Here is a 17,413-nt window from a genome sequence, read left to right on the forward strand (position 1 = left end):
TAAAATAGGTGTGTTCTTAATATGAAAACAATATGGCAAAATGAAAAACAAATTGAAATAAAATACCTTGCTGACTGTACAGGCTTGCTTCGTGGTTTTTTTGAACATACTCTGACGTATTCCTTTTTGTTTGCATTTTCAATGAACTTCACATACACTCGTTTGTATTTTGTTTTTGCATCCCCAAAATACCCAAGATACTAAAAAAAAAAAAAAAACAAAAAACCAGAAGTGTTTCTGTTAAGTAAAATTATTCAGTTTAACAATTAAAAATTTAAATACTAAAGAAAAAAAAGTCAGTTTAAGAACAACTTATTTACATACAAAGATGAACCATCCTACAGCATTTTTAATTTAAAATAAATTCTCCAATGGATTTCCACATAATATTTGAAGTAAGAAAATAAGGCAAGAGGTACTTTGGGCTTCATTTTCTCCCTTTAGTTAATCCTCCCTGTGTGCTATCCCAAAAGGATTATCTGCCTGGTAAAGGGCTGCCTGTTGAAATTGTATCCTGTCTGTATCCTTCCCATTGTGGAAAGCAGTTGGTTCACAAGCCTGCTTCCACCGACTTTATTCTGGTTGTGAAAACTTGTTCCTTTACACAGCCTGAATGATACCAAAGAACCTATGCTGGAAAGCAAAGAATCTGCTCATGAATATATTTAGAGAGAATTTTAGAGTAGGAGGAAATCAAGAACCCCACCCCACCACCCCCCCGCAAGGATGCTTGCTAAGAATGCATGTCAGAATCACATTTTATTTTGTTTCCTAGACTTCCATTACAGAAATCAGTTCCCGTGAGGTTTCATAAGGAATTTTTAAGACTCACACTGTTAGTAGCAGCAAACTCTCTCTGTCCATCTCGCACTTCAGGAACAAACTTTTGCAATAAAGCCTTCTGTACTTTCCAAATAGCTGGAGGCTCTTTTCCTGTTTGCAAAGCAACCTGTAAGAACACAAAATTATTTGCTAAAAACAGCACTTATTTTTCTCCCAGAAGTGTGTTTGTGCATTATATTTTTTGAGCAAGTTACCCAAGGATAAAAAGTGAAAATAAGTAAACCAAAATCCCAAACCCTTAGTAGTCATTACGTGCCATCTGCATCAAGACACTACGACATGAACTACAGTAAGTATAATACAAGCTTTACTTCCACAGCAATGAAGTTGTGCCAACCAGCTTTGCCTGTGGTGTGATGTCTTAACTCGTGTACCATGCAACTGAGTCACAGAACTTTTTTTTTTTTAAAGCAATGTAACATTTGTCCATTCATTTGCTCTATGAAAAATATTTTTTAAAACAAAAATGCACGAATCAAGTAGCAAAAAGGTTGCAGGTCCCTAGAGATTCTGTAGCAGAAGCCCAGGTACATTACAGCATGATGCTTGCACTAATGTGAAAAGAGATACTTCAGTATGAATTAGTGAACCAGAGTTTACACTTTTGCTTCAACTTAACTGTAAAATAAAAATAAAAAAAAAAAGAAAAAGAAAAAAGAAGAGTTTGAGCTGATTTTCTTCTTCATGTAGTTTGAGAAATAAACTATGTTAAAAAACAAATTTGGAATTATTAGCTCTAATGAGAATTCTCTATAAACACTACACACAAACTACCATCTCAAAAACTCTCCTTTTGGAAAACATATAATCAAGTATTGGTTCCTTTTTCATGACTGTTTAAACAACTAAAGAAATAAACACAACAAAGCTTAAAATTCAAAATACCTCATAACAGAACTTAATCGGTTTTATAAGTGACAAGAGAATATTTTAAAACTGATAACACTTGTCTTATGTGACAAAGCTACATGAATTCATTTAAAACTTAAGCTCAAGAGGATGAACACAGACAAGTAATCAAAAGTATTAGAAATTAATGGTAAGAATATTGCTGGCTATGATAGCAACAAAAGGAAAGGTAAACATGCAAAAGAATTTAAAATGGAGAAGCAACAAAAACAAAACAAAACAAGAAATCTAAGACAACAGGGAACATTCCCATAAACTGATGTGAAGACCTGTACTGCTTCCTTATGGAAGCCATTTCTTGTTGGAATAGCAAACAGAACCTCTTCCATAACAGAAAAAAAAGACAACTCCATGATCTTCTGCAAAAGTCCAAAAGTCATTTCTTCAACACCTTACACTTGAAAGCCCACCACTATCCTAAAACAAAACAAAACAACCAACCACCCCAAAAAAAGGTAGTCAACAGCCTGTGAAAAACTGATGCTTTTTAATATTAAAAAAAGGTAATTCCAAGTTCTAAACAGAGGTTACCAGCACACAGATTTACTTTATTATGTATGTAGATAAAATGGGTCACATACATACAAAACATATTCATAACCTGCACAGACACCTTTAAGGCATTTTGGCAGCTGCCATATTAGAATAGAAACACAAAACTAATCTGCAGCCTTCTCCCTTTTGGTAGTGTGTTGAGGCTAAATCCACGTGGAGGATTTTTCGTGATTGTTTTGGGTTTTTTTTCACAGCAAGTATTCGGATTACCTTTAGTGTCTCTATATCTTCAATCTTCACTACAAATTCATCACGTTCTCTGTACATGCCCTCTCCTCCGCTGTCCGTATTCTCCTCATCAGTACATCCTTCTATTGCAACAGTTGCCTGTATTTTTGCCAACTGGTCTGAAGTCACAGCATCCTGTTGAGCTACTTTTAAGGGATCAGCTGGATTCATCTTCTCCTGCACATTGACTACAGGAGCAGTTGTCTGTGGAGATTCCTGCTTTATCACAGCAGTAGTGGCGGCGGCTGCAGCAGTAACAACTGCCACTTTCTCAGCTTCTGAAGAAAAAAATCCAAATTTTAGTTAAACAAATTATCAAGGATTAACAACATAAAATAGGAACTAGATGTATTTTTCTTCTTTTCTGTTACAATACATATTAAAAACAACTATTCTAGGAAAAACACCTGTTCTAAGAGTTAAAATAGAAGCATTATCTTGGCCACAACTATACCTTAAACAAAACCAAAATACTGTAGCTAGTATACCTCTATTTGTATTTAACTACTGCATCTATTCGCATCTAGAAATAACAAAGGTGAACGCTTTAGAAAACAATTTGATAGTTACAGACATGATCAGCAGGAAATACTGTTGCACTTTGTGAATAAGCAAATACAACAGTAAAGGTTACACAACACTGAATCTTGTTTCCAATCTGCTGATAAGTAACATCTTTTTAAATTGGATTAAGGAAAGAGAAATACACATGAAATATGAAAACATCTGCTGTATGACTTTTAGATATTTATCATGTATATCTTGTGATAACGTAACTGGAAGTTCCAGATTAAAACTTTGGCAACATCTTAATAATTTTTAATATTAACAGAGGTGACCAATAAGAGCTGATGATACAAAACAAAGAAGGGAAAGAACATTCTTCTTCTCCTCTATGCCCCAGAGCCAAAGGAAACTTCCACTTTTCAAAATTATTATTCTTTCCCACCTGAAAAAAATTAGAATCCTTTTTAGATATTACTTTATACTCTTTTATACATACTAGTTTTAACACTGACTTGCTGATCTAAAAGAAATCAAGTTATATTAGCTATAGCGTAATTACTAATATCACTTAGGAAACTGGCTTCAAAGTTGAGAAGATAACCATTTTACAGTTTTGTTACAATCACTGTTAATTGTTGACTTTTTCACTTGAAAAAATAGAAAAAAGATAACATGACATATATTTTAATAAGTGATTCAAAACAAATTATTGAAATATCAAATTAATCTGTCAATACAAGTTATATACCAGATACGTGAGGATTCATTAAATCAATTTAGTAAAACTGCTAAGCCATGAAATACATTCTTCATATCACATTATTGCAACTATGTTGTATTTCTTTGTTTAGTGAAAGCTATGACAGCTTCACCGAGACACAACATTATCAGTTCCCCAAGTATATGTACACATTCTTCAGAAGAGCAGATAAACGTACATACTTAATACTACCAACAAAAGACTATGTTTTAATATTTGTCCTTCTGTGCAAAACCAGACAGAAGAAGGAATTACTAGAATATCTGCAAAACATCAGAAAGCAAGAAAGAAGTCACTAATAAGCATCTTGTATAATGTACAGTCTTGTACACAACAAAACAGGAAGGTGAATCCAAGAACTGGTAGTATAAATATTACATCCCTATGAATAATAAACATAAAGAAGATACAATAATATTGTAAAAGAAATCACTGCAGATAAAACACTAATGGAAATGCCTACCCAACAAAAAAAACCTCTGAAATATTTCCTTGGGAAGTTGTACACAGAACATGGCTTATTAAAATTAACAAGCTTCAGCAAGAGGCGCTGTCCACATTTTGGCTTTCTGGGAAAAAACAGTCACTGCTTTCTTGTTTAAAATACATATTCAACTGAAAGACACATGAGGAACTTCATCTTCTCTAACAGACTTTCCAAAATGCATGAACTTAACATAATTTAATAGAAATATCCACAGAAGAAAACAGAACAGTAATTAAGATGAAGTATTGTTTGGTATATCATGTATTCTGCAATCTTTTTCCAGTATTCCAGTAATAATCCAGTTTGATTATTACAATTTAAGTTCAATTGTGCTATGTGTTTTTCAGTAAATCATGTCACCCCTAGAGAAAAAAAAGAAAGTATCTCCCTCTCTCCTTTAATCTCAAAAGAGAAAAAATTACTTCATTCTATTTTGTTAAGAACCAGCCTATGGGTCCTCAGAAGAGTTTAAGAAATGTTTCATTTTCTCCCTGTGATTATTTCGGAAGGTAATGGTATTTCTCTTGAATTAGTACAGTTATGTGATTGGCAGGATAGTTTTTAATTGCTTACCAGAGAAAACAAACTTCACTGAAAAGGTCTACCTAGGCAAAAATATGCTGTATGTTGGAAATACTTCAAAACAAAGCAGCATCATAAAAGCTATGAACACTGACAATGTAACGTACGGTATAGATGTAATACAAGTGAAACTGAAAAATGTGTGGAAAACTAACTACTGCTGTGATCAGCGGCTGCTGCCTGCCCCTCCCTGCCCAGTACAACCCTTCCTCGATTTTGTTCTTTTGTTAGCAATGTATCAATATGAAGCTACGATACTCCTGATTAAGATGGCTGAAATCAAAGTGAAATGACTCCCATCTTGGACAAGAGTAGCCAAACCAGCGCTCAGCTTACAACTGCAAAAATTGTTTTCATAAACATCTTCAGTGCAACTCTTATCACAGAAAGTGCATGTTTAACTCTACCTAGTAAGAACTTAACCTCTGCTGAAGGCAATTATTAAGATGTTCTCTTGCTAGAATTTTTTTAAAATAGATTTAAAACCTCTGACATGATGCTTTGTTGAGGTTTCAGATGAAAATCATATTTAGCATGCTAAGCTAGAGAAGAGAACAGACACATTATTCCAATTCTGGGCTAAAGTAACTTTTTGGTATTAGAAAAGTCCTACTTAAGTAGCATGAAAAAGTTTATCTACATATTTTCTAATTGTGGAAAACACTAGTGTAGTTCATAGTCAACACACTTTTTGAACGGAACTCTTAATTACAGCTGTGATTAAAACGAAAACCAATCAGAACCTTTACCTGAACTGAAGATAGCTAAAATTATTCTTTATTTTTTCCCCATTAGCTACAGAAATCTCCTTCAACATAGGCACTTGTAGTAACCGTTTTACCTGATTTGTTCTTTCTGTCAGATGTATCATCCAGGGCTGACAATGCAGTAGAGATGCTCTTCTGAAGATCGTGGTTACCTCCCACAGAATCATCTTCATCAGAAGAAAATGAAGGCAGCGTTTCTAAATTTTTCTTAAGTTCTTCATCAACTTTTTTGGTTGGACTTTCTCCACTAACCTCAGCAGCTACAGGTGCTGCTGCTGCTGGCTGAGGCTTTGCAGAGGACTGTAGGCAAGGGGCACGAACTATTTGGGTAACCGGTCGCCTAGTCCTGTTTGGCATTCGTACAGCCGGAGCTGAAAACTGTTGCCTAGGCCCAGACTTTAGGAAGTCTAAAAAAGATGCGATAAATCCTGTTTTGACTTCAGGCTGTTTTTCTTCAACTTCTTTAATTTTTTGCCTCATTCTTTCCTGATGCTGGTAAGTATCATAACAACTTTCAGAAACAGGAGAAGAGTACGTCAAACATGAGTCATTTCCTCTTGAATTTTGACGTTTACACTGTCCACTTCTTTTTACCTGTTTCTGAATTGCGCTGTCATCTTCTGCGGCATTTTTGTTTTGGGTTTTTCCTTTGCTTTTTTTCTTCTGAAGGTTCCCTTGGGTTAAATCTTGGCATTCTTCTTCAGTTCTACTAATGGTTCCGTCTCCACTTTGGGGCACAGATAGTGGCTGCAATGGACCCTTTGACTGGTTACCTGCTGCTGTACCATCATCACCACCCATATTAAAATCATTCTCTGAAGCAGCACTTTCTTCACTTAGACTCTTACCGCTTGAAATAAATTCTGTCTCTCTTGCATTCAGTGTACCATCAGCAGAAGCATCATTATCTTCTTCAGATTCGTGACTGATGCTAGATTGTTTCTTAACTGGAACAGACCCTTGTTCTTGCTCCTCTTGGCCAGAGCCAAGGGTGGGAGAGGTCATTCTCGTTGGTACATTTTGATCAGAAGTTTCAATGTGTTGTTGATCAAGGTTCACAGTTTTTGTTTGTATTGTTGACACTGGTGTAAGATTTATAGTAATTTGGCCTCCATTCAGAGAAATATTACCTATGCTTGCTGGCTTTCCAACTACAGCAGGTGAGGCACTGAAACCAGAAGACACATGTCTTACATCCATTGATCGGAACTGTGTTTTAGACTCCTCCCTATTTTCAACAGACTGGATTTCCTCTTCATTAGAAGCTGATTTGGCAAAGTCAGATGGTGTCACTCCACAGGCTGCTGCTGTTGCTGCTAAGATGTCATCTACATTGGATAATATATTCCTGTCATCACTGAGAAGTATAGATTCTGGGAAACATATTGAACTTAGAGAAACAAACTGATTTTTTGAATCGTGTTGATTTGTCTGAGTAAAATGATCTTTTGTTGTCAAATGTTGCTGTAGTGGTTTTGAGGGCTCAGAAATGTCCATTTTCATTACTTCTGAATTCTGAGTATGAAGCTGTTGCTGAGAATGACCCCCATTGCTTTGAATAATATGACCATCCATCTGAAGGAATGGATGTGTCACCTGTTGAGGACTCTGTATTCTTTGCACTTGTGGTGATGCCTTTGCTTGTCCTAAACCCGACTGCAGTATTGACTGATGAAGAATCTGCAAGTCACAGGCTGATTCCAGAAGTACCTGTGCACTGGGCAAACACAGCTGATGACCATGTCTTAAAGCATGAGGTTGAACCTGCGATGGTGTACTAATGACTTGGCCTTGCTGTTCTGGAGCTTTACTTTCATGTACCTTATGCATAAGAGAATGTTGCTGGTTTAGTTCTTTAGCACTCACAGTTACTTGTGTGGTTTGCATTAAATTAGCTGTCTTTTTTATATCATGGCTTAGGCTAGTGATATGGCCAATATGTTGGGAAAGCTGTTCCACAGAACTGACCATTCTTTCATCTTTTTTTGTTCCTTGAAGAGTAAGTCCAACAACTTGATCTTCAAGACGAGAGTTACTTCTGATTACACTTTGAGAGTATCTGTCGTCCGCTTTTGAGACCCTATAGGATGCATCCTGAGCATTCATTTCTTCATCGGTTAGCCTTTGAGTGGAAGATTCAAGAGAAGCTTGCTGTTGCAATGCCTGCATATCCTGCATTGATAATTCCTCCTCTTGTTTTGATGAGGCATACAAATTAGAGTCAGACTTCCTTTTAACATATAACTTTGTTTCCGAGGAAGGCCTGTTGTTCTGCAGTGTCTGCGAATGAGCTGGGGATGCAAAAGGAGGAGACTGGACAGACGGCAAAAACTTCTGAGACTGTGGAGAGGAGGATTCTTGTGACTGAGAGTTCTGAGAAGAATGTAAAGAAATATAGCTCTGATTAGGACTCGAGGCTGGAAGAGTTTGTATCCGAGGAGAGGCATTAAAGGAAAGAGAAGGCGATGTTAATGTTAAAGACTGCCCTGAAGAATAGCTTTCTGAAGGACTAACAGCTGATAAAACTTGTGATTGAGATGAAAAACTAACTTGGGATTGGCTAACTGGAGATAAACCCTGAGAGTGACTAGAAGAGTAGCTCTGAGATTGGCTGACCGAAGAAAGTTCCCTCGCTTGCCCAGAGTAGCTCTCGTTTGGAACTGAAGTCAATACCTGTTCCTCTGAGGAGTAATTTAGAGTTTGACTATCAGAAGTAATAGTTTGCGATTGCCCAGAAAAAGTCAACGTTTTATACAGGGAGGGCAGCTTCTCAACCTTGCTGGATGAGAAATCCTGTGAGTGACTGACAGGTGGCACGTTCTGAGCCTGGGATGAAACATAGTTTTGGGACTGGCTGACCGACAAGAGGCTTGGCAGCTGTGCTGTAGAATAGATCTGTGCTTGGCCTGTAATGACAGAACTCTGGTTTTGTGCAGTTTTGGCATAGCTTTGTGTCTGCACAGTGGGAGCTACACTTTGAGGTTTGGGGGTCTTCGTTGACCTTGGAGGCTGCTTCATGGAACAGTTTTTCACTTTTGCTGTGGAAGCAGATGGAAAACCAGGTGATGGAATTGCAGATGTGTATGACTGAGCAAGTTCCACTGTGACTTGAGAAGTCTTCTGCTGTGGTCCTCCATTGCTCACCTGAGTAACATCTCCAACTGGACTGCAGGATAATGCTGAGTGCCTGGATGTATCCTGAAAATTAACTCCACTTGTACTTGTTAAATAGCTGTGTAAGGAATGCTGTGAAACAGTCAGTTGAGCCTGAACAGACTGAGTACTTGAAGGCCGCTGATGGTGTTTAATAACACTACATTCTCGCTGAAGTGCTCTATCGATAGAAGCAGTGGAACCAGTAAAGACAGATGTGCTATACGCCTGAGAAACCTGCTGAGCTCCTCCAAGGGTTGAAGGCAACAAACTAAATTGAGGTTGCAAAAGATGGGGTGCAGATTCTTGAGCAGAACGATATGTTGACGACTGAGGTGGTATACTGGTACTTAAAACAGAACTGCCTAGGCGCTCAAATGTCAACGCAGTTGGAACAGTGCCTTGCGATGTTTTAATCTGTAATAAAGGATCATGGGTAGTTAAGAGACCATTTGATGTAGCACTGAAAGTAGTATCTTGAAGAGTAAGAGAAGGGGTAGTAGCAAAGTTTCTACTGGTGAAAGTGTTGGGATGCTGATATGCTGATAAAGCAGATGTTGGCGGAAATGTTCCAGAGGTTGGCAAAGCTCCAGTAACAAATAGTTCTGTGGCTGTTGAGGAATGCATACCTGGAAAAAAACAAAAACAAAACAAGAAGGGAAAAAGAGCATAAGGGAGCTTTACAAGTTACAACACTCTACATTTCTATAACTCATTTAACTGTAAGATCTTACAGCATTTACAAATATAGCCTTCTTTAGAATCACCACCCTTTTCAACAAAAACATATAAAGGGAGGCACTTATCGTGGGTAATTTTCAAACTGGAAGTGCAGGTTTTTTTAAGAATTCCAAATTCTATACCTACAGTGAATTGCCGAGGGAAAAAACTCATATCCTTAAGATGCAAATTGTGGATAAAAAAAAATTGCACAAGATTAATTCTGCTTTGAAACTGAAGGCTCTTTATTAGTTTTTATTTCAGTTTAAAAAGAAAGTTCTTAATAGAGGACAACTGATCAAAAGCCCTGGACACCTTTAATATATAGCAGAAAGGCAAAATTACACCTTACCAACTGTAATACATATGCAGTTAAAAAAACAATCCCATCTCCTGCATGTGCCCTCACCAATACTTTTATAACTCACTTTATGTGAAACATTTCAGAGCTTACAGTGAAATAGCTAATGGCCTATACACTTTGCAATATATGTTTCTTAAAGGAGTGCTTTGACTTTGAATACAAAGAATAAATATGATTTGTATGCTTTCTAAAGTGAGTCCAAAATATCCACAGACAGCAACTATCTGCACAGTGCAACAGCAACTATCCAACTGAAAGGTATACTATTACTTCTTTGCATCGGGACATTGGTATGACACCCTGGCTTAAACAAGATTTCTCAACAGAATACTACTACAGCTGAAATAGGAGTGTGAAATTCCCTTGCAAGCTTTGGGACTTACAGCAGTGATCCATATCATTCAGTGCTTTTCACCCTGTAACTTGTAGGTACTAGTGAAGTTTGTGTACTATTTCCAAAGTCTATGAACAAAAGTGAAGAAGGCAAGTTTATTCTGAGAGAGGCTTAAACTTCTTGTGAGGGAATTTGTAAAGGAATCAATTTCCACTGGGAAATTTACAAGGGTATGCAAATCAGAAAAAATTAAAATCACTGGTACAATTTGACCTTTTTCAGTTCTTCCTGGGCACTTAAAACAGCTTTTAGCTTTGGATCATTTAAGAATAAATAAAAAAAAAAATCTCTCAGTAAATAAAGCTTGTTTTGAGACAAATACTTCAGTTAAAAAAAAAAATCCATTTTCATTTTAATATATATTAAGTCCTCTTAGACTGATTGTAACTTAATCACGCAATTGCTTTGGAAGTTTCAGATGAAGCTGCGAAAGAAAGTCTTTGTTTCTCCCTTTCAGTTCAAGACAAACTGATATGAAGAGATGTGATACTGAAGGAATGCAAAGGTATTTTTCATGAGTCAACAATAAGGTCTTTTGGAGTGAGAAAGCATAAGCAATGTTTTAATGCTTTTCTTTTTCCCCCTATTCTAAAAAACTGCAACATCACGTACAACTGGCTTCTCTTTCACTGACCTGTACCACTAACACAAAGGTAGGGGCATCCAGAAGCATCAAAGAAGGGGAAGAATTTATACCTATTTTAACTGTAGATGTTCATTTCTCATCTAACCTGTATTTTTCCCTTCTCTTCCATAAATTAAAGCCCATCCTACTATGCAGGTAATTTCTTAAACCAGACAAGAGCCAGTCACAGAAGCACTATTATGGTAGAACTGCTGGGTTTTATATTTTGCATTTGTAGAGGAGCAGACAAAAGGTATCGCAAAGGTAGTGAGCTGTGTGCGCAGACACCCCCACTACCCTAGGAAATCAGAACACTGATAACACATCCCACATACCAAAGGAAGACTCGGTAGGACAATATAACAAACACACTGTTCCTCTTCTCCCCCCAAATCAGCAGTTGCAGCATTTGGAGAAAAACCCAAAATAAAAAAACCCTTTAAAGAAAGGTCACCTTGAAGAGCAAAGAGCACTTGTTTTCTCTCATCAAAAAAGTTTGTAGAAGACAAAGCTCTCAAAAGACACTTGGGAGGACTGAGGGATACAGAAAAGCAGCAGAAGTATTAAAGGACAACAGAAAGCTCAGAGAACTGGTAATATTGAAAATGGGCTTACTGATGAGTTCTTAGTAATGAGTACTGAGAAGTCTCTCAATCACTGGTATCAACATCAAACCCGACCCACAGCATGTCTCCCCATTCTTCACAATTCACTGTTAGGCAGGCTGCAATGGAGAAAATGCTAGGACGAAGAGAAAAAAAGATTTCTTCCCAGCTGACAATCTGATGTGAGGATGGGTCATCACAACTCTAAACACCACTGATTTATATTAAGATTTTTTGACAGACTAACAGTGTGCGTCTTCATCTGTGCTCCCACATATCTGCTTTTGTCCACGGTGAATAAAAAGCCACATTCTCTCTTCTCAACTTTTTGAGTAGCTCCTCACAGAATGCAGCTGCACATTACACTTAACGCACCAAGTGCAAACCGTCAATGAAAGGATTGTTCAACTCTTCCCTCTTCCTACCTTATGCCTCCTCCCCTAAATCAGAACCAGTGATCATACAGCTGCACTGAGACACAGATCAGCTTGCTGATACAGTGAAAAACCATCCCACCAAAGGAAAAAAAAAAAAAACCACCCAAACGTTTTCTGTCAGATCAGTGAATAAATCTGATTCACTGCACAGCTGCATAATCACTACATAAGATTAAGCATAACTTGAAGGTACCCACAGATGCAGCAGCAACACTTATCTTGGTGTGGCTGTCTATAGCAAGCTCAAAATATGCAAAGTTTCCTGCTCTGCACAGAAGGCTTGACAGATGGGGGAGGTTTATAGGAGGCAGGCAGTCTGCCAGAAAACACTGCATGTTTGTTTATTTGTAAATTAGATCACTTAGTTCCATGCCACATGCACATCAGACCCTCTTTTTAAGAACACCTTGCTCATTACTTCTGTGTACAAAGGGGCTGAGGTTATCCACAGACTTTTAATAGTAATATCACAGAAGAAGAACTATGACAGGGAACAGAGTTTGAGAATGAAAGATCTGCTAGGGTGTACAGGTACCTGAATGTGTTTATGGTGTTAGTGAGCCTAATTCCAAACCTGAAGAATAAATCTGACCCGTTAGACAAAATAATAACCTATACATATAAATTCCTTCTAAACAATTAGAACCTCTGCTCATATAATTCTTCTTCTGATGTAATTCTTCTGCTAATATAATTTCACTGATTTTGAGATTTTTAAATACCCAGATGGAAAAGAGGTAGAAGACATGTAGCCTTTTCAGCTAGTCAGGATATTTTTGTTTCAAATTCTCCTAAACATTCAATATAATCATGCCGAAATTTTATTTCAAGATAAATTTTTCACCTGTCTGCCAGGAAGGAGCCCTGAATTGTGGTAAAAGGGTAGATCCTGAAGAGACTGCCTGAGTGGTACGAGACTCAATAGCAGAGAGAAAATTCATAACTGAAGAAGTTTCCTTAGTGTTACTTCCAGCACTGTGCATACTGGTATCAAATATTCCTGAAAGACCTAGATGAGAGCGGAGGGAAATGAAACAAAACAGACAGACAATTCAGATGAATTTGTAAGAAGCTCAATCAAGTAACAAGGATATACATTCATAATTCACTAAAAATAACCTATGAAACATTAGCAATATTATTAAAGTACATTGATTTTTCAGTGTTTAACTGTGTTGCAACCGTAAACTGGAACTTGAGTATACATTTTAAAATCTATTATTAAATGTATGTCAAATATGATGCTTAAAAAACAGTATTTAGGTCAACCAATAAAATTCTCCCTTCATCTGAAGATTCACTGTTCCACTTTTTCCATGAACTGTTTAAACACTCACAATTCCTTCTGAAATGGATTCAACTTCTCTGTATCAACCTTTCCCTGCTTTGGGCAGCTTGTAGCAGTTTGGACTTCTCTGTAGCACTGGCACAAGAAAAGGGGTTTCGGTTGCATTCCTTGTTTCAACAAACACCTTTGTGTGTTCCCTGTTGCTCACACCTTTCAATGGCAGGGAGCTCAATGCAAAGCACTGGAGAGATCCAGAGTTTTGAGTAACTGAAATTATGTCAAGATTGCAGGGTCCGCACCCTGAAATGTTCTCTCCAGTTCTGATCCTCCATCGTCCTGATCGAGGACCTGGCCAAGAGACTGCAGATTCCAGCCAGCACATAAGCTCAAATATCTTTCCTTAGAAACTGGGTTGCAAAGCGAGCGTGCAGAGGTCATGCCCTGTCTTCTCCTGACATGGAAACAGGGTATCATCAGGATCACAGACAGATCCTGATGCAGATGTAACATCGCCTAACCTGCTCATACATTTAAAGTAAATTTTAACTTTACCCCAGCACTATGTCTTAGTTTGCACATGTAAGTACTAGCAGCAGTCTGTTCAAACTTGCATTACTTTTGCTATTTGCTTTAGTCTAAAAGAATTGGCATGATTTCTGCAGCTGGCTTTGAGGCATACTTAACATTTGGCCCTTATGCATAGGCCAAATCCTGAAACGCTGTATTTTAAAGAATAAATGCAGTTTCTTTAAGAATCAACAATAAGTTATTGAGCATAACCCCCTCTTATATTTTCCTTTCTGCTTACATTTTGATAAAAGCTAACATCCGATTGTTAACTTCCTACTACAAACTCAGCTTTTCTAATACTACTTACCACCACTTGCGTGCCAAATTCCCTCTGATTATAAAAATTCATCAACTTGAATCTAAACTACTTGACAGGCTTTTTTTTTCTTTAGCTATTTAAGCTGTAATCTCATCATATGGACAGTTACCAGTAGGATGGTGTGTAGTAGAGTATCCAGGAAGCTGATGAGAAGCTGTGTATGTCTGTCTGTGAAGAAGATCTGTTTCTGAATGTGATGAATGTCCTCCTCCATAGCTTAAGCTAAGGAAGAAATTAAACATTATTAACAAAAATATATAGGTATAGAAACAAAGTACAACTATGAAATCCCAACCACAAGCCAAAAAGTTGCAGAAATAAAAGAGAACACAGGCCCAAGATCTGACAGATGTGGTTGTGCTAGGACATCACTAAAAATGTTAAACAGTTAAAAAAAGTGCTACAAAACCTAATGAGCCAAAGGGGAAAAAAAACACCTTTACAAAAACCAAAGTTGAACATGGAAAAGTCTACAAAGGACTAGGTCAGAAAGACAGAGGTCTTCAACTGTAAGAATTACTGGATGAACACTCTGTAATGATTTATTGATGTAGAATCTGCAAAGCAGATGACTACAAATACATGCCCATTTTAACATTTCAACTTCTGATCCCAGTAAAACTTACGGGACTACATTTAATACAAAGGCTGGAATGTCTAGGAAGCTGTGGGAGCAACAGGTTTTTAAAGATTTTGTTAATTTTGGTACAATTCTTAACAAAATTGACAGTGACAGCCACGAGCAAGTGACAAATCTGAGTCTTCAGACCTCCCTGCATTAAATAAGTTAATGATCCACAGTTTTCATTTAACATTTTGAAATGAGTCATCTAAATTAACATGATGTTTTAATCAGGCTTAATAGAAGCAAACTGAAAATATACAGTGTCTGGGCCCACGCAAAAGCAATAATGCAGAAAAGAGAAATGCGATCTAAATATCAAGCAACATTAGGAACTTGTCAAAAGTGCTATTGATTTCCAACTTAGAAGGCAGAAAAAGGAGAGGGAAGCAAAACAAAATCCCAAAGCTTTCAAGCTTCCACAGATTCAGCTCTGTACAGCACTTGTCAAACGGAAAAAATGAAAGCCAGCATGACCGACTAACTACTTCTCTTCTTGCCTTTTGGCCGTTAAGTTTATAGGTAGCTGCTACTTAGTCCGGTGCACATGTGAGATTGCTTTAAGTTCAAAATTCAATTGTAAACAGATGCCAAAAAAACCCAAATGACGAAACCCACAGTGAGACTAACCTACAGTCAGTCTCTGCTGCCTGCTGTAAGGGAGATTTCCCTTACCCTCTTTTATCCCCCGGGATGAGGGGGCAGTCACTCTGCATAAGGGAAAAACTGAACACTCGGTGCCAGGAATCATGACATCATGGGAAACTTCTATAGAAGTCACCAAATAATATAAAAATTGGCAACACTACTGGATTTGCTTCATTTTCATTAAGATGACAAGAGGAGGCAGTGGCCTGTACGAGCTCCGTGACCTCCATGCATTATGACTAGCAAGAGCCTGTCTGTAAGGTACACAACACTTTAGACTAACTTCCATGCCTGAGATGCACTAACAGGGATAGATTTTCCATTTCAGCTGCTTATAGCACAGCAGTGCTCCTATAGTCAACATACCAGACGAAGGCATAAGCGCAAAGAATGAACTAAAATCCTTTGAAAAAACAAAAACTCTTAGCTACTGCTTTTCTCAGTTGCAGTCACTGTCTAGTACTTTAACACCTTTCACAGCAATAATTACCTTTTAGAGAATAGCCAAACCTCAATTCAGAGTCAGCACGTCGACATGCTTATGTTGTAGAGGATAGATCTTTGTGCAGTTCAACACTGTTTCAGCAGCTGATTTCTATTATATGCTGACTGAAATTTAATGATTTGCATCATTACTATGGACAACTGGCAGGCATGATTGCATGACACTGTAGGTTCTTTTTTGACTTACAGCATTAAAAAAAATTAATATTTCCAGACAAAAAAAATTAGTGTTCTGCACGTAAAACATGCACGTAATAAAGCCAATTTAAATGCAAATATTTTTACAAAGCAAATTTTAAAGTTAAGGTGATTTGTTTTTTTTTAACAAACTTACATAGCTAGAAAAAAACATAGCTTAGGACACATGATGTTTTCTTCAGATTTTTTAAAAATAAAAATGTGCTACACAAGAAAATACGTTTCTACACTGAATCATGGTAGTGCATGCATTGTTAGCAAGAGTTCTCTTCACTGACACAAGCCCTGATCTTGTGAAAACTTCCCATGTGTAATAGGTTTTACTTAGTTTTACTTTCAAGTTTTCTTAAAGCATTTACCTACATAAAAATATGTGATGTTGACTTTGCTTTCACATACATTTAAAAGGCAAACCATGAAGTCATACTACATATATCACCGATACAGAAGAACACCTTCCTTTTCCCGTTTCAGGTATTTTCAGGTTGAGAGGCATGTTTGGCGTTTTAGTGGTATTCTAGGCAAATGGGCCTACATTTTGCAGCAAACATCCTTCCAGATGAGGCGAGATCCGCAAAAAACAGTACAGATTACATCAAGTAATATTGCATCATTCCTCCTCTTACATTGTCACAGTAGAAGCTCATGAGCAAAAAGTGGATGAACTTTTAATTAACCACCTGAAAATTTGGGAAATTGAAAAATTAGTTTGCTGGTTTGTTTTTTTTTTTTTTAAATTGAAAGTTCTACTTATTCTGGCTGTTTGATGAAGACTGTGATTCATTTCCCCCTCTTCACTCCCTTGCAATAAACACCTTTTTTGTAAAGGAAAGGTACAGTATATGCAAAGACTACAAGACAGCCTAAAACACAATCTTGTAGACCTGAGGCAGAACACTTTGAATGATAAAAGCAACTTGTAAAAGAAACTTAGACAAAGACTTTGTAACACGGAGGACGCTGGAATTAACACTGGGATACAAAATAACCTTTAGACTTAGTATCTCAAAACCCTTGTTAATTACTAGGATCTCAACATTCCAGTAATTATGAGCATCATAAGAATACTCAAAGTATATGATGACTTTTTTTTTTTTTTTTTTTTTAATACGAACTCCCAGGTCATAGTTAATGCAACCGCAACCTCAAAAATGAATGGGTCTTTCAATAAAAACATTGTATTTATTAGAACAGTTAATTGTTTATTGTATAATTACTAGTTGCTGGAATGTAGATTCTTATCTCAAAAAAAACCCCTGCATATATGCCTTCAGTTTACATAAGCTTATCCTAAACACAAGCAGAGCAATCTGAAAAAAGATTACTGC

At 37.1% G+C, this 17,413-nt stretch overlaps 1 protein-coding gene across 2 annotated transcripts in view; it reads right to left on the bottom strand.

Moving 5' to 3' along the window:
* Positions 1 to 17,413, bottom strand: part of QSER1 (glutamine and serine rich 1) — a 47,281-nt gene that overhangs the window by 15,511 nt on the left and 14,357 nt on the right. The window contains exons 2-7 of one of the 2 annotated variants that reach the window (XM_082317598.1): positions 14,223 to 14,335; positions 12,781 to 12,945; positions 5,713 to 9,420; positions 2,518 to 2,813; positions 833 to 949; positions 67 to 200 (exon numbers count right to left, since the gene is read on the bottom strand). In XM_082317598.1, the coding sequence (XP_082173724.1) occupies positions 67 to 200; positions 833 to 949; positions 2,518 to 2,813; positions 5,713 to 9,420; positions 12,781 to 12,945; positions 14,223 to 14,335 (4,533 nt within the window). Of the gene's footprint in view, positions 1 to 66; positions 201 to 832; positions 950 to 2,517; positions 2,814 to 5,712; positions 9,421 to 11,509; positions 11,585 to 12,780; positions 12,946 to 14,222; positions 14,336 to 17,413 lie in introns of those variants that run through there. The other variant, XM_082317599.1, reaches the window with a different exon arrangement.

Source organism: Platalea leucorodia, assembly GCF_965183815.1.
Source record: "Platalea leucorodia genome assembly, chromosome: 7".
In the NCBI taxonomy this organism is placed as follows: domain Eukaryota; kingdom Metazoa; phylum Chordata; class Aves; order Pelecaniformes; family Threskiornithidae; genus Platalea; species Platalea leucorodia.